The following is a 16,709-nucleotide window of genomic DNA, read 5'->3' as shown; positions in this document are numbered from 1 at the left end:
TAACGGACGAAAAAATAAACACGCACAAGGTGGGTTCGGACTTTGTGAATGAAGCAAGAAGAGAAGAAAATTATTCGGTGTCGTCGCCAAAGCCGGGATGTTTCCATTTCGGGCCTTAGCTCGTCCGACAATGCCCAAATTGGATATATCCGACTCGGTGATAACATAATGCAACGTTGCCCAACGCACTTTCTTAGCAAAATATTTAAATTTGGTTGATATCGTGATTAGAGTATCCTTTCATTCTGATCTTCCTAGAATGACCTATAAATATTATGACGAAGCAGATGAGAGATATAAAATACAACGCCAGGGTATAAACGCCCGCTATTCAAACAAAACTGTAAAGATGGAAAGGGACAGAATACTCAGAACCCCAATCAAGCGAATAACTAACCAAGCAGTCCTGAAATAGTCAATCAGGCCACCACTGCAACTGGAACATCACTGACCCCAAATGCGAAACTTGTGCTCAACCTCCCAGCCTTTTCCCCCATATCCAAGCTTTTTTTCCCCGGCAGGCCCAAAGCACCCAGCTCAGCCGATAAGTCTTCTACCTCGATCCTCCTCCTGGCCCTCACCCCTCTCCCATAATTGTATTCAACAAGCTGTTTTAAGAGCCCCACAAGTTGCGCAACCATAGGATATCCCTGTACATACACCCCGTCCGGCTGCACAATACTCTTCTCAGTTCCGTATTCCTCAGGAATATATAAATCTTCCACTACATCCGCAAATATCTTTAAGTCTTTATCCCCAAACTTCCCGTTCTTATCCAACTTTCTTCTATCCAACGTTACCAAAGCCGCCAAAACCGGTAACGCAAAATCCTTCCCAAACTCATTTGCAATATTTCGTAAAGCTTTCACTTGCTTTTGTGAAAACTCCTTGGCTGGGAATAAAGACTCCCAATCTCGTTGAGGAATGGGGCCCCACCAATACCTCGCCGAATGCGGTTGTACACAGGGTATCTCGGTGTATAATCCCATATCAAGAAGCGATTGCACAGTAACAGCTTTAAACCCCGGCCCTTCTACTGGCCCATGAACAAGATACTCATGGTCATACGGACTATCACATAACCCTGCCTTCATCATATCCGGGCAATGGTAAACCTTCGTATGTTTGGGAAGATTATACCGGTCTAACACACAGATTAAGCCCCCCTGGGAAGCTCTACTATACCCATACTGCAACACTAACGCCAATGTAGCCGCCCATGACGAGAATTGTGAGTAGGTGGGATCTGTACGGGCCGGTCGTTGGCCGGATAAGTGACCGACGGCCATGCGTCGGGTTACTTGATAAGGGATATCGTGGATTGATTTGTTACCGCCATTGGGGAGCCGTACGCCGTTGGTATCGACGAAAGCGTGTGGGAAGACGCCATTGATGGTGTTAAGACCTTTAAGGCCGCCCCCAGATGTTGGAGAACAGGCGCGGAATAGGTATCTCGGTATGTTTTTTGTGGTTTCTAGGATTACTATTAGCAAAACGAAAAGATTAACTGACACCTCTTAGTGAGAAAACCTACCTTCAAGCTGTTTCAGCTTCTGCGCCTCTGTTGCAGTTTTCTTAGTGTCGCCAGAAGAAGAACCACTGGCGGCCAATGCCGCCGATGCTGCAGGCGTGGGAGCAGGTGTAACAGTTACTGGAGTAGCAGTTACTACCGCTGCCACCGGTGTCGTGTCGAGCCCAGGTGTATATTTCGTCCCGTAGGGTCTCGATCTTAATACTCGAAAACTAGTCGGCGCAATCGGGTCTACGGCTTTTCGTTTTCCTTTCGGCAGAACCTAAACCCATCATAGCCGTTAGCAGCGTTCTCAGGGCTAACACCTATCAACAATTGATCTAGGAAACTCGAATGTCGTCGCTCGCTACCCCAAGCTTTGGATCCTTTCCTAGCCTCCCACCCCCCCCTTCACAGAAATATCTCCACATATATAGGAAAAAGCAAAATAATTTACGACTTACCATATCTTTTATCCTTTGTCCAAAGCTCTTTTTAGGAGTATATGCAGCAGCACTAGCACCTGTATTTCGAGAATAACGGTTCTTCCCAAACAACGCCATCTCGAAAACTTCCTCGCGGGAGGAGGATGGGGGGACCAGCCGGCTTATATATCTATCAATTAATACACTCGAATCACTTTGTCACCCCTCAAGGTGACCAAAACCCCGGAATTCGATATTGGCTTTGCGCGGTGTTTCCCTGATGCAGGACAAGAAAGCACGTGCTAACGTGCGTCGCCCTGGTAAAAGTATGGATCCTGCTGCTAATATAGGGCCCTCTTTTCTTTATGAAATGATTATAAGGCCCCCCTAGATGGGGTGTGGGAGGTTTAAAAAAAAAAACCGGGGTCCAATCAGGAAAAAGGAAAGTATCGAAAAAATAGAAAAAGGATATGAGTCGAAGATATACGTTTTTCTTTTAACTACCCTGACCTTGTGTGATGCGTCGTAGGTAGCTTATCGGCTCGATGTAGATGTAGCTTATGTAATATGATTAGATCTCGTTGATTCTCTGGTCGATTTTCGCTCGTGGTGCGGTTGATATGAAGTATCTACAAGAGTGTGGAAATATCCGAACTGGTTCCCAAGGTCTCGAATTATATCAAGCAACAAGATCCTAAATTCGAGAAGGATAAAAAAGATATAGAATATAAAGAGGTTCAAGAAAAATCCTACTTTCACAAAAAATGGTGGGACGTCCAAGAAGCTATATTATATCCCCCTCCCTCCCAATCCCTCTGTCTTCTTTCTAAAAAACAAGGTGGAAGACTGGCCTCTCTAGGTAAACAACGTTTACAAAAAGGTATACCCTGTAATGTATATGGCCCGTGAACTGAAATCCCAAACTTACAAAGTTGCAGCCTCCAGGTATTCTACTATAGCTACTGATTGCGTGGCTTTGACATCCCCCCTCTTCTGATTCCCTCCCGAAGCAGTTACATCCCATTGCGAAAAAGATACAATATGCCCAACTAAAAGCCGTGCAAGATCCTTGTCTTCTCGAATCCGGCCTCTTTCACTTGTGAAGCGAAGTGAGGGCACTTCCTTGCTTTGCTTGCTCTGTGTCCCTCTAGTACCACCTCAAAAAAAGAATGTTAGACCAGTCATCGAGGGATGAACAACAGAGCATCCGAGTCTTGCATGGTATCATGCCTATGGGATGTGCCGTGTTTGAACCGCTGCGTCTTGTAGGATCCGCTCCCCATCCAACTAGTTTTCCCCGGGTCGCCCTCCAAAAAGCAACCGAAGTCCTGGGAACTTACAGAACGGAAAACATTGAATTCTGACTAACATTTCTGATCCCATCCATCGCTAGATTTGTTTTTCTTTATTTTCTTTATTTTTTCTTCTTTTCTTTGATTAGTTTCCTTCAATCAATTAATCAAAGTAGTACGTTAGTCTCCCCATCAGGCTCCATTCTGCTGCTGTTCCAGACTTGAAGGCTCACACGGAGTAGTCACCGTCCAAAACTGCAAGCCTGATAACGTTTGCTCACTTTTGAGTGGTTCGCCTGATGGCGGGTCGCGAGTGCTACAGATTAACGAGCACCATCAACCCCAATATTCCATGAATATACTGAATTGAGCTAATTATAATTATCGGGGGCTAAATAATTGCAAATCGAGACTAAAAAGGGTTAATCTACACAGTATTTTGTAAAGCCTCGTGAGGATTTATGCAGACTAGCTAGTAGCTAAACGGGGCGGACATTGCAAGTCTGGACCAGGGCCTGGTGAGTTAGGCTCGCAATTGAGATCGCTGCCTTCGGTTCTTCGAGGGAAGAGAGGCTGAGAATCAAAGGATGTGTTGAACTGTCGTTGGTGGGAATTTGTCAGGTTCGTTCGGGTTATTAGCGGACGGGTAGATTCGGCGTGCATATTTTGGTCGGCCTTGTCGAGATCTTGAGCCTCAAAACAGGACTGTGCAACTAGCTGACTAGCTAACGTTTTTACTTTTCGATGTCCACCCAACGGAGTTTTCAATCAAAGCTTCTTGCAAGTTGGGACTCATTGGTCATTATATATGGATTTAAATACATAAATATACCAAGGAAAGGCGTAACATCTCGAACACATTTCCATAATTATAAACCTTAAAAGATTGCATCTTTCGCCTTCAGACATTCCGTAAATATATCAATGAGATCCGTGAATGTCGAACTCGCATATATATTCCCCACGGCCCGCAAGGGCTTGTAAATTTCCAAGGAACCAGCAAAGAATAAGAATAGGATACAACGAAACAGAAAGAAGAAGAAGAAGAAGAAGAAGAAGCACGCACGCCACACTTTAAAACTCCAGAAATAGAAATACAAAGCTTGGTATCGATCCATTTTCTGTTTTCCCGGCGCAAACATCAACAGCCTCAAAACGCAAGGGAAAGACGGGGAAACCGGAAGGAAGGGGGATAAAAGAAAAGAGAAGGGGGGCGTCTTGCAGACACGGAATAGGCAGCTAGGGGAACAGTCGAAAGGGGAGTAAAAATGTTGCAGGATGAAGAGAAAAGGGACGCCGTCTGCATCTAAGCGACTTCTGACCCCTTCATCTTCCCCGGCTGTAGCAAATGGAGAACTAGACTGATGTCTGTGTCTCCTGCACTTTCCTTAGAAACGATGTTAATCGAGCCGTGTCTACATCCACAGGCTCACTTTCAACAGACTGCAACAGCCCTCCGAGAACATCATTAATCATGTTCTCCTCAACGCCAGCGCACAATGCCACAACCTTCTTGATGTTGGCCTCGAGTTCCAATGACCGACCTCGGAGTGTCTGCGCTAACTCGTCTAAAATCTTTTCGTTGAGCTCATATCCCACAGTACGGGCTTTTAATATCGATGCTGGTGGTAGCGTCTTCAAATATTGTGACTGGGTAGCCGTCAGATTCTTGAAATCTCCGTTCACCATCTCCGGGCTAAGTTTGTAAGGTTCATTTGGGTCTGATGCCGATAAGTCGTTCTCGGTAACCTGTCCGTTTGCCAACTTGTTGTGAAGATCTAAGAATTTTCTTTTCTCTTCTTGGGCCGCTCGGTTGAGGTTTTGACTCTTTTGCCCTAGCTCCGCTTTCTCATTGATTCGCTGCCGAAGCATTTCCAACTTTCGTCGGTCCTCGCTCAGCTTCAGTGTTATTTCACGAAGTTGCGTGTGGGTTGCGTCTATTTCGGTTTGTTTCTCCTTGATTTCGGCCTGGAAATCACCATCTAGCCCACTTATCATGCTAGTCATCGCTACATTTGTAAATTAGTCACGAGTTCTCGAGGATCATTATCATGAATCATAGAGAAACTTACAAGTAACGATATCCTCACTTTTTTGCAACACGTTCTGTGGAACCACCCATGGCTGATCTCTTGGACGTACAATCTGCACCGGGTCACCACCAACTCCAAAATCCAGAGGACACAATCCCGCACGGTTTGGAATGGCGGGATCAGCGCCGACTTCCAGCAGCTGCGACACTATACTCTTATTGCCTATGCGTGCAGCAATGTTCAAGGCCGTGTCGCCACTCTTATCTTGCGCATTGACAATCTCCGACATGAATCTTCCCAAATTGATACCCTTGCTATTCGGGTTGCTCGAGTTTGCAGCGCCGTATTTTACAACGAACTCAAGAAGACTTTCCAAATAGTACCTGCTAGCCTGACTCCGCCCTTTGATCCCTGACATTAGGGCAATGTGGTGCAGTACTGTTCGTCCGGAGTCATCGACTACTGATATTCCCAAATGCAAGAGATCGAGAAGAGCTGGGAATGTCGAGTTTTCTAAGTTGTTGGTAACGAGGCAGCCTCGTATTAACGGTGTTTCGCCCGCAAAGTTCACTCTTAGAACAGAGGCGCCCTTCGAGACAAGGGTCTTAATCAAGGGAATGTTCGCCAACGCAGCAGCCCAATGCATTGCCGTATGACCCATTTTGTCTATAGGTAGTTCAATCTCCTCCGCTGTGAGTTGTTGAAGATCCGGATGGTCCTCATAACTAGCCGGTCCTGCCGAGGGCGGAGAGATGAACAAGCTTGTTAAGATCTCTGTCGCTTTCTCAGTTGAAGGAGTGGGTTCCCGCACAATAGGGAGGAGTGCCCGCGGTGTTGACTCAACATCAACAAATGTGGCCCCAAATTGTTGCTGCTCCGAATCCGGGGTCGGTCGAAATCTCTTCCTTGGAGGCTCGCTGAGGTCTGCTGCCGAGTTTCCGTAGTTGTTGGGGCCAAAGGATCCACCGTAGTTGGACGTTTGGTCCGGTATTGTCGGCGCAAAACTAGCTTCCATGGGATAAGTGTTATTCTGCGTCGATTCCTGGGATTGGGGTATGTTGAATGAATTCTGAGGGGTAAGCTTCGGAGTCGCTCTCGGATTTGTATCATACTGGGCGGCTTTACTGATGGCGGCGAGGGCGGTAGAGGCGGTTTCGGAGATATTGGAAAAATAGTTCCCTTGCGAATTACTTGCAGCTTGTGAACTAGAATTGTACATTCGTTTCCTTTTCGCCGCCATTGCCTGCTCTTTCGTAGGTGTAGCATCCACACCGTCACGATGAGGGTTGTACTCTAATAACGGACGTAGGACATCTTCAACAGCGTACCGCCGACAGAATTCCTTTCCTCGCTCAAAGTTAATCCTAGAATTCGGAAACCAAATAATTAGATATCGGCAGGAATGTTCTGCGTGAAAAAGCCGAGCGTGCCTACCAAGTACCCTGATATTTTCCATACCCTCCCTGCACTTTTTCATGAACACCGGTGAGAATTTCCTTCTCTAAAACCTTTGTCCTCTTTCCCTTCTCAACACCCGCCACCTTCAGGATCTGTGTAGCGTTTAACCAGTCATCATCCCGCCGGCGCATTACTGCCACGTTGTTTACTGTCATTTCGTAGACGGAAACTCCTGAATATACCGCCTAATTCGCAACAAAGATTGTATCAGCCACCGAAATTTCAAGAGCTGCTGGCGTCATAAACGAGCCAAGGGAGGGCAATGTACCGAATATATAAGCGGAGCCGGATTTTGACTCTCAGAGAAACTAGCTGTCGGTGGAGGAGTCTATAGTGTTCACACGAAACATCAGTATATCCGATCGACTTTTTTACAAAATTATTGACAGCCGAACTCACACCAACAGGTGTCGAATTGACAGAGGCAGAGCTCACACCGGCATTGAAAGAACCTCCAGGGCCAGCATGGCTGAGGGATGAAGCACTCCTGTGCAATGAAGCAGGAGGTCTAGCAGTTGTCGCCATCAAGAATGCGACCTGAGAGACGAATTAAAGGAGACGGTCGGAAATGTACGGCGAAAGGGGCAGTGAAGGCAGAGAGTGTGGTTCGAGCGCCAGTGTGGGGATATGAGGCGATCGTTGAAGGCCTGGACGGAACCGAGTCGCTGAAATCTATCCAATCACGGGGCAAATGGTAATGTTTGGAGGGAAGCAAAGGGTGACGTTCAGATGACCGGAAAAAGAGTCGAGGGTTCCCTGAAGAGCTGCGACCAAGACAAAAACAACCGACTAAAATACACTAAGACTATATAGGACTCGGACTCAAACTAAGAAAGAATAAAGATGGTGATGAAGATGGAGAGAAATATGGCGATGAAGATGACAGGAAGCGGTTTCGAGCGAATGGATTGGTATATATTTGTTGATGGCGCCCTGCAATGTAATGCGACTGGGACTGGAGACGGTTTGAAGAAGTTGTTGTTGCTGTGGGAAGAAGTTTGATTGGGAACAAAACGGGGTTTTTGTTTGTCCTGACCAGGCCGGACCAGGTACTAACTATGACCGGTACTATATTCTGTAGTATAATATAACCCGACAACCGACGGTGACAATACGAATAGCCAGTTTATATTTGATTTGATAGGAAGAAGGATGAAGAGGGTGAAGGAGATGCATTAGAACATGTATAAATATAGTATAATATATGTAGGTGCTTAAGTTGCTGGGCAGTTGGCCATGGAGGATAGTTAAAGGTATCCTGCGCAGCACATGTGCATGTCTACGCGTGAACTCGTTCTTATTGGCTGCTCTTCGCGGAGACCCACTTGGCTGTTCGATATATTCCCCAGTTGAGAACATTTGTCCATTTTATAACATTTACAATCGATCCAAATCGGAATTAATTCCAATCCGGAGTATCGACATCGATATATCTAGAAATGTGCAACATATATATCGTTGTCATCATATCATACAGTGGTGCTTTTGATATTGTACAAGAAATTTCGAAAAGGATGAAAGAAATACTCCAAATCGCCAATATAACATGGTATATAGTATATATAATATCTTCAATCACAATTAGTTTCATTCATCGTCCTTCTGTCCTTCTTCGTCTCCATCTTCATCCTGTTTGCTCTTCTTGATCTGCCGTATCATTTCCTGCAATTCATCTGCATCTTTCTTCTCTTCCTCTGTCATCTTGCTGTACTTTTCTGCATCCCTCCTCTTCCTCTTCCGTTCTCTCTGATCTTCCCTCTGATCTTTGCTCTCCTGCTTCCCGCTCCATGCGAAGTTTTTCTTCTTGTTCTCTAGTCTGTGCTCCTTTTCCTGTTGCATCTTCTCTTGGAACTCTTCAGTCTGTCGGTATTGTATACCTTCTTGTCTTTGTTTTTCCCTTGCTTTGTCCTTGAACTTGATCCCATCGACATCAACTTCCTCCTTCAACTGTAAGTCGATATCTGTAACCCCCTTCAGTTCCGGCATCTTTGGCATCTTGAGTAAAGCCCATCCCCTCCCAGCCTCGCTCCAATCCATATCCTCAATCCTAAAGATCGAACTCGTAACATGAGCTTTATAACTCCTAACCCAGCTCACAAACCCCTGCATCCCCTTCTCATAAACCGCTCTGTCGCCTCTTACCACCCTCCTTAATTTTTCAAGTCCTTCCTTCACATCTTTCTCTTCGGGAGCTCGGATCTCAATGTCGGGGATCAGCCTCATCGGCGTTTTCCTAACCTTCATGAACCCGGCATAATCTTCCTCCCTCCCTTTTGTCAATAGCAGGACTGCCTTCCCCCTCCTTCCCGCTCTCCCAGATCGTCCACATCGATGCATGAATTGTTTTGGATCCTGTGGCGCATCCAACTGAACTACCAGATCTACCTCAGGCACATCTAGCCCTCTCGCCGCCACATCTGTGGTAAGTAGCATCGTAACTCCCGTCGAATTCACGAACTCCTCGAAATTCTTCCCCCGATTAACCGAAGATTGTCGTCCATGTAACGCGATAACTTTAAAATGTGCCGGAAGTATAACTGGCAGCAAATGTGCAAAGTAATCTACCGCATGGCAGGTCGAAAAGTAAACAATGGTCTTTTGTGGCGGTAAGGGCAGTGATTCGATTATCCGTGGTACCCAAAACAGCTTTTCGGAAGCTTGAACGGGTATATATCCGATATCTAAACTGACCGGCGTTCTTTTCTCTTCATCTTTGTGATCCCGAACCTTCACATTAATCCTTACACCATTCCGTACACCAACCCATCCCATAACGCCCTCCACAGCATCAGTAACACTTGCACTGAACAAGCCGGTCCTCCTTTGCTTTGGCAGCCGGGCAAGGATTTTCATCAGTGTTTCTTTAAATCCCAGATCCAATAGTCTATCCGCTTCGTCGAGTACTAATACATCAAAACTCGAAGTTCTGACATAATCCGACTGTAGTAAGTCATTAAGTCGTCCCGGTGTTGCAATAATCAGATTTGTAGAAGTCGACAAAAAGAGCTTAAGATCCTTCTGCGGCGTCGTATTCGATCCTCCAACTAGTAATTGCGGTCGTATCGGACACGGAACAACGCTCGATCCCTCATCCCCATCCCCACCTTCGGTGACCGGCCAGAACTTCAGTAGTCCCTCACAAACGCCGTGGATCTGTGTTGCCAATTCTCTCGTCGGTGAAATAATAATCCCTTCCAAAAACCCCTTCCCGCGAGTTTCTTTACTCCGTATAAGTCGTTCAATGACAGGTATCAAGAAAGCAAGTGTCTTCCCGCTGCCGGTAACGGCCTCGACGACAACGTCTTTATTACCGAGGAACAGTGGGATTGTAGATGCTTGCACTGGAGTCATTTTTGTAAAGCCCATTGTGGCGACGGCATCGAGAAGCCATGGGGAGAGGGTTGTGAGGGAGGACCATAATTGCTTTTCAACAGATGAGGTCGTAGAAGATGGTTTCGGCTTCGATTTCGATTTCGATTTCGACGGCATTATAGGGAAAGGTGGTGGGTTATGTGGATGCTAGCGAGTGTCTGTCGCATAAGTCTTGAGATAAATTTAAAAAATGTCGACAAGGTTTGAAATGCGACAGAAGGCTTGGTCTTGGCATTGTATGTTGGAATTTGACTGGTCAACGCGAAAACACCCAGTTCCCGGCTCTAGTTATCTGTTATAATTACAAGACTGTTCTTCCACACCCCCTTCATCATCTCAATTAGCACCTACTATCTTCAGTCTCATATCATAACCAAACCGACCCAACAACTGTCAAGACAATTAGCATTACACAACCGGAGTACTAGAACATACATGCACGTTTTATTTCAAGTTTAATGTTGCGCTAACTAGTGATAACCCAAAGCGTACCATAATCTAAAACTTAACACAAAAGATGAGAGAAAAACCTCGAAAAAGGTTACCGCGGCCGCTTCACTGTCCCAGTCAACTCCACGATGGAACAGTTATTCTTGCGCTTTACGCAATCAATCAAATCTCGTGGGTATTTGTGCCGGTCAGGATCCGCCCCGGAGAATTCTCTAGCATCCACAACAAACTCCTTTAGCCCCGCCACCGCCACAGAATACAATCGTAAATCCACGCTGTCTCCACCCACCCACCAACGGCCCTCCAATCCCATAGGCGTAATGTTGAGTTTTAACTGCTTCACGCCTGAAAAATGGTGGGAAGCAAATTTCCGCCACCAAGCAACCGAAACTGTTGCATAGTACTCCACAACTTCGCAAGTCTCAGGGGGTATCATAAAGAAAGATGGGTGGAAGAAAATCTGCTCGCTAGTACAATCTGTGGACTCGTCGTTTCCAATCTTAAGCACCCGTAATCGTTTGAGATTTCCGATAGCGGTTTGGAGGTTTTCCAAAGGTTCGGCAAGCTTTGGATCGTGGATCGAGCCTGGTCCATCCTCCATACATCTTCCTATATTTGCACGGAATCTTAACTCCCTTAGCTCGGCTGTCTGGTTTAGAACCCCTGGCAACGTGGCGAGATATCTATCGCCTTGGTTTATGTGTGCACTTTGGCCCGGGGTAGTCTCGTATTCCGGGGGTCTCCTAAAATCCAAAGTCATGCACACCGATAACTTTGTGAGAAGCCGAAACTCTACAACATCCGCCTCAACCAAAGACAAGATGTTACTGGTAGCTATATTCATCGAGAACTCTCGGATAGACTTTGACTGAGCGTATTCTTTAATCCGGCGCAAGAAAACCAAACTCGGGGAGTTGCATTTCCCGGTATCATCGTACTCATCATATCGAATTTGAGGCCATCTGTTGATTCCTTCAAGGATAGCCGTTAGATTTAAAGAGCAATTATAACAGGATACATGTTGCCTATTCTTGCCATATCGCCATAGTTTCAATATCACCACAGGGTATATATAACAAGTCTTACAAGCTCAAGGCATTTTTTAAACAAAGACTTACCATTTCCTCTAATATAAATCTCTCGAAGATCAATCTTCCCAGATTCGATCAAACCCAATAGAATATCGTGGAACCCGCTTTTCCTGCTCTGACTTGGGCCAAAACTATTCCTCGGTGTTAGAACTTCTATTTTCTTGATATGGTGATACCCGAGAACATCTGTGCCGACTTCACGGGTGAGGTCTGCCAATTTAGCCAAATAATTCGATACATCCTGCCAGTACTCGTGGAACGTAAATGTTGACCATACGCGTCGTCTAAGAACCGAGTAAAAATGTTTCGAAGTTCGCATAAAATAGACTATCTCGCATTCATCGAGGTAGGATGTGACGCAGTAGATTAGTTCGACTGGAAGGAGACTTAAAGTTGCCATTGCGCGAGGTAGTCTTTCATAGTTGGGCCTTGCGATTCCGTGTTCTTTTTTTGGCAGATTCTACCTAAAAGTCGTATCTTGGGAACTCGATCGCTTCACAATCCAACCTGGTCGAAAAGCAGTGTTAAATACTCGAGCATGTGGGTATATGTACACCTGTCAGTGAGTCCCATCTGTGCTGCGCATGTCGCTTGCCGTTGAAGCCCCCGCCTTGGCATGGAGTAGGTCTGACTATGGAGAGATATTAGCTTGTGATTGGCTACATACATGCAGCTACATATTCGAATCCTTTGCACAAAAAGTCGCCTTGTATGCAAATGATCCGTCTAAACTTTCCTAGACTCCCAGAATTTCATTGTACTTGTATCGGGGGTTTTTTTAAAGCTTCTCTGTCCTGTGTCCTATCCTTGACGATTTTTTTAATTAATATTATAATATGTTTACAGGATCCTTGCACCCGAACTACCATAATTCAAGATCAAACTATGCATATTAATATTGTCAGTCGATCTATATAGCTATGTAGCGATGGTTGTCCTGCTGCAGACAGCTACTCCAAAAAAGCATGATGTTATGGTTGACGGAATTAACTTCGTGCGAGCTCAAATTATTCTGTAAGATACGCGGAGAAAAGATTTTGGCTGCTGGCATTCAGATCAAAAATTGGACCATGGTCATTAGGCTGTCATAGTTGAGTATATATGATACGGCTCAAATATCATGATTTCATACCATGGGCAATGTCACTTGCAAGGACTATATCCGATACATATACATAGCTTTAGGCCGTATAATAGCGAAGGTCCATACCCATCTAAATTTAAAAAAGGTAGCACCGAAATTTCGAAATATGATCATAGTTGAATATTCGAATGGTTCACCTTCAATTAATCGGAAGCAAATCTATTTATTATAGTTAAATCAATCGATACCGCTAGCGCATAATTAGTATACAAAAAGCTTTAGTCCAGACATCTGTTTGTATAAAACATTAACCCATTACATTACATCGTGCACATATATATATTATAAACCCCCAAAAATGACTCGTTCAAACGGCAGTCAAAATTCGATCAAAATCAAAGCCACCAAAGCCACACCGACGCAAATCATGCAAATCCAAAGCCCCGCCGATGACCAACCTGGATAGGCTTCCCCGTCCAGGTTAAACCTATAATGCCGCAATAATATAATCCTTAATACCCTTTTCTATCTCAAAAAATATTCGCACCTGAGGGAGTCGCACTGAGAGTGTAGGAAGTTTTCGCACTGGTATATCTTACACCATGTCGGCCTTTGCCTTTTTCTTTTTCTTTAGCTCTTTCGCCTGTTTCTTCTGTTCCCTCCTTATCCTCCTCAATTCTGGGTTTTGAAAGTCCCTTATTTGAGTCGGAATGTGTATAAAGACGAATAAAAGTGCCCTTATGAAATTATCCCTAAAAAAGTGCCACAATGCGGGTAAAAATCCGTGATGTGCAGTCGTCCAAGCTTTGAAGGGGGGTGAAAGTCTCGTGAGCGCTATTGCAGAGACAATGGAAAAGCCTGTGCAGCAAAGAGCTACAACGAAGAACCATTTTAGATGGGGGACGTTGTCCTGCCATTCACCTATGTTCATCCCAAATATCGAGGTTGCGAAGGTCAGGGGGATGAAAATGAAGGCCAGGCGAGTAAGTTGGTTAACACTTTCCGCCTGTGCTACGGATCTTCTGGCTTCGTAGATGGATTCTTGGGCAGATACCAATGCAGAGGTCTCCTTAAGTCTCTCTCGTAGTTCCATAATTTCTTCCTGAACCCTGTACATATCTCCCATGGCAACGGAAATAGCGACGTCGGCGATTTCCATGTGAGGTTTGGTACGGTCGAGCCATGGAGAAGAAAGATGGTCCCTTAGGGAGCGGTGTGTTTTTGTAAAGCCGCCGTTGACCTTTTGGAGCCCCTGAAAGGGATTCATCTTCTCGTGGCCCCAGCGGCTTTCTGAGCTTTGTCTCGTCATAAGAGACTTGTCAAGGCCTGCTTCCCCGAGTCCGTAGTAGGTAATGTGATCTCTGATTTGCCAGACATCCTGGGACGTTTCCAAGCAATATCCTCTGACGAGCGGGAGGATGGTTAGAATTGGCTGCGATACGCATGCTTCGAGTTCTATGCTTGATTGCCGTGATAATCGGAGGAAGCAGGTCTCGGCTTCGTTCTGAGGCTGCCTCCATTTATCGTATGACTCAGAGGGCAGGTAAATCGTGGGGTTCATGATATCGCGGTTTACAACGTTAGTCGGATAGAAGCCTGAGTCTGAGTCTTTGGTAATCATAATAAGAACTATAGATAATTACCAAACTTAGCAATTTCTTGAAGAATATGTATAAATGACTTCGGTTATTGTATAATTACCCGTTTTGAAGGACTGTGAGGGATTGGAAACCAAACACATCATCATTTTTTTCGGACGAGTATAAACTGCTCTCTCGAAAAGTATTGGCGAAAAGTGGGCTTCTGACGGCAGGTATTCGGGACATGTATCCCTAATAGGGAGATCGGTAATGTCAAAGTTCACAGAAGAATGCCGAAGTCGGTATTCTTGCAGAAACCTTGGATTAAGATCGTAGAACGAAGCGATGGTATGCAATGATGCTGCGTCCGTGTGGGAGAGGTGATGCAAACAAAACAACATCCGTAGCCTTGTGCCAGCGGGAGCAGATGTCAGAAATTCTTCTGCATTATTTTTGTCGTCCATTGGCCCTTGTCCGCGGACTGTGAAGCTTCGTGACGCTTCCGTGAATTCCCCAATATCCACGGCGTACAATGATGGGCGGTTTATGTTGTAAGGCCCGGTTGTCCATTGCTCCCTCATATATATGGGGACGATATCTGTAAAGGCCCCCCGAGCTTTTGATAAGTACTTATGGTAGGTCTCATGTTGTCTGGAATAGCCTGGTGGGGGACCCGAAGGACCAAAGGTATCTTGGGACAGCATGGGAAATTTGGCGGGTTCGTTTGGATTATTTGCCATTTTTCAGATAGAAACCAATCTGACGTCGGGTAAATTAAAGTATATATAAGAAGACGATAGAGCTAACTCAATTAAAAGTGGAAATTCGAAAGTGGAAATACTAGGATATTATCGTGATATCATAAAAAATGCGACCCGCGCAAGGCTGAAAGACTTTTCGCTGAAGGAATCGAATCTAGGATTCGACCGTCCAGCTAATGTGAATGAAGCGCAGGCGCAAATTGTATGTAGAAAATGCTTGGGAGTCGTGAGAGTAATGAAACAAACGCTGAACAGCACGGCAGATGCGGGCACAGCCTAGAATATATACAGGTCTAGCTAGGCCTCGGTCCGCCCGAAGTGTAAGGTTGGAGATGCCGTTGGTCACGACTCCTGTACCGTGTTAACGATTTGGAGGCGCCTAATTTTAGCTAAGCGCTGTGCCCTTGCAAACCAGCTGCAGGTGCATACGTGCAATCACAGTCAACTTTCAAGGGGCAATACTTAGCAAAATGTGGCACAGAAGTTTACTAGAACCGAAATAGCTGGAGCTTACACAGCTGACTGGCCGATCCTCCATGTATATAGACATATAGTTCGATTCTCGAGCTCTCTCCTTTTAATTCGGGCTCCAGCTGGGTTCGGTCCTAGTTGACGACCCCTGCAGCGTCCCACAAATGCGTTGGCGTTTCAAAATACCACACCGATAGACTTTCTTGTGTTACCTTTGGTCCGGGCAGACCAACCTCAACCACACCCGAGTTTCTGCGCATACGCAACAAATCGGAGAACTCCCCGACCCGCCATCCCATCCGCCAAAACCTACTAAAAGTCGATGGCATGGCAGCGCCTTCGCCATCCCCTTCGAGATGGGCCACCCTGCTCCGCCAAGGCGTTCAGCTCCCTCTGGCTGTTAAGGTCTCAATAGGTGTTCTATCCTGGCTTCCTGTTGCTATATTCTTCTTCGACAATGTCTACCACGTCTCATGGGTCTCCGGTCGTAGCATGTATCCAACTTTCCTCCCAGACTCTAATGCTGGTATGCGAGATCTAATCCTCTTGAAAAAGTGGAACGCGAAGAAGGATTTGAAACGTGGAGAGGTTGTGGTCTATAGGTCGCCGGTTAACCCTGAAGTCACTGCTATTAAGCGGGTCGTGGGTTTAGAAGGTGATATTGTTCTTACGAAGAAACCCTTCCCAGTAGATGAAGTTGTGGTGCCCCGAAACCATGTGTGGGTGGAAGGGGATGATATTCATAGCCATGATAGTAATCATTTTGGTGCAGTATGTAAACCGGGATCAAACACCTTGAAGCTTTTGGTCTGTAAGGCTAATATCAGATACTGTGTCGAAAAATAAAGATCAGTGCGCATTTAATCCAAGCAAAGGTTACTCATATTGTATGGCCGTTCTCGAGACAAGGGGCAGTCGAAAAGAGTCTGCCGTTATCGGCACAACGGAGAGTGATTCCCGCGGAAAGAAGAATCGTGACCGTTTTTGGTGGGTGAGCTTGGATTTTCGGATCACGTTAATCTATAGCTAGTCTGTTAGGAGGTAATATTACAAGTAATTACTTTCATAATTGATCAAAGGGAATCAGAAGCAGGACGTCCTTGTATGCGTGTGTACGCTGCTGTAGATGGACACCGTGATGTTATTACAAACTGACGGAAGCATGCAAACAGAGGCCAAGTA

The 16,709-nt window shown here is 45.6% G+C and overlaps 6 protein-coding genes across 6 annotated transcripts; 1 reads left to right on the top strand and 5 right to left on the bottom strand.

Moving 5' to 3' along the window:
• Positions 1 to 419: 419 nt before the first annotated feature.
• AOL_s00109g111 (uncharacterized protein) lies at positions 420 to 2,073 on the bottom strand (the record flags this gene model as incomplete). Its single annotated transcript, XM_011126592.1, has 3 exons — positions 420 to 1,474; positions 1,535 to 1,793; positions 1,975 to 2,073. 3 exons carry the CDS (start codon positions 2,071 to 2,073, stop codon positions 420 to 422), a joined length of 1,413 nt encoding a protein of 470 aa, XP_011124894.1.
• Positions 2,074 to 4,583: 2,510 nt separating this feature from the next.
• On the bottom strand, positions 4,584 to 7,243 carry AOL_s00109g110 (uncharacterized protein; the record flags this gene model as incomplete). The annotated part of the gene is made up of 5 exons (XM_011126591.1): positions 4,584 to 5,236; positions 5,300 to 6,624; positions 6,695 to 6,903; positions 6,987 to 7,046; positions 7,118 to 7,243. The coding sequence occupies 5 exons, from the start codon at positions 7,241 to 7,243 to the stop codon at positions 4,584 to 4,586; spliced, it is 2,373 nt and encodes a 790-aa protein (XP_011124893.1).
• A 1,062-nt stretch (positions 7,244 to 8,305) lies between these two features.
• Positions 8,306 to 10,207, bottom strand: AOL_s00109g109 (uncharacterized protein; the record flags this gene model as incomplete). The annotated part of the gene is made up of 1 exon (XM_011126590.1): positions 8,306 to 10,207. The coding sequence occupies one exon, from the start codon at positions 10,205 to 10,207 to the stop codon at positions 8,306 to 8,308; it is 1,902 nt and encodes a 633-aa protein (XP_011124892.1).
• A 424-nt stretch (positions 10,208 to 10,631) lies between these two features.
• Positions 10,632 to 12,031, bottom strand: AOL_s00109g108 (uncharacterized protein; the record flags this gene model as incomplete). The annotated part of the gene is made up of 2 exons (XM_011126589.1): positions 10,632 to 11,512; positions 11,659 to 12,031. 2 exons carry the CDS (start codon positions 12,029 to 12,031, stop codon positions 10,632 to 10,634), a joined length of 1,254 nt encoding a protein of 417 aa, XP_011124891.1.
• Positions 12,032 to 13,310: 1,279 nt separating this feature from the next.
• AOL_s00109g107 (uncharacterized protein) lies at positions 13,311 to 15,035 on the bottom strand (the record flags this gene model as incomplete). Its single annotated transcript, XM_011126588.1, has 2 exons — positions 13,311 to 14,344; positions 14,417 to 15,035. 2 exons carry the CDS (start codon positions 15,033 to 15,035, stop codon positions 13,311 to 13,313), a joined length of 1,653 nt encoding a protein of 550 aa, XP_011124890.1.
• An 819-nt stretch (positions 15,036 to 15,854) lies between these two features.
• AOL_s00109g106 (uncharacterized protein) lies at positions 15,855 to 16,522 on the top strand (the record flags this gene model as incomplete). Its single annotated transcript, XM_011126587.1, has 2 exons — positions 15,855 to 16,298; positions 16,376 to 16,522. The coding sequence occupies 2 exons, from the start codon at positions 15,855 to 15,857 to the stop codon at positions 16,520 to 16,522; spliced, it is 591 nt and encodes a 196-aa protein (XP_011124889.1).
• Between the last annotated feature and the right edge of the window lie 187 nt (positions 16,523 to 16,709).

The sequence above is a fragment of the Orbilia oligospora genome (genome assembly GCF_000225545.1).
Source record: "Orbilia oligospora ATCC 24927 unplaced genomic scaffold scaffold00109, whole genome shotgun sequence".
NCBI lineage: Eukaryota > Fungi > Ascomycota > Orbiliomycetes > Orbiliales > Orbiliaceae > Orbilia > Orbilia oligospora.
This window is presented reverse-complemented; position numbering and strand designations above follow the sequence as displayed.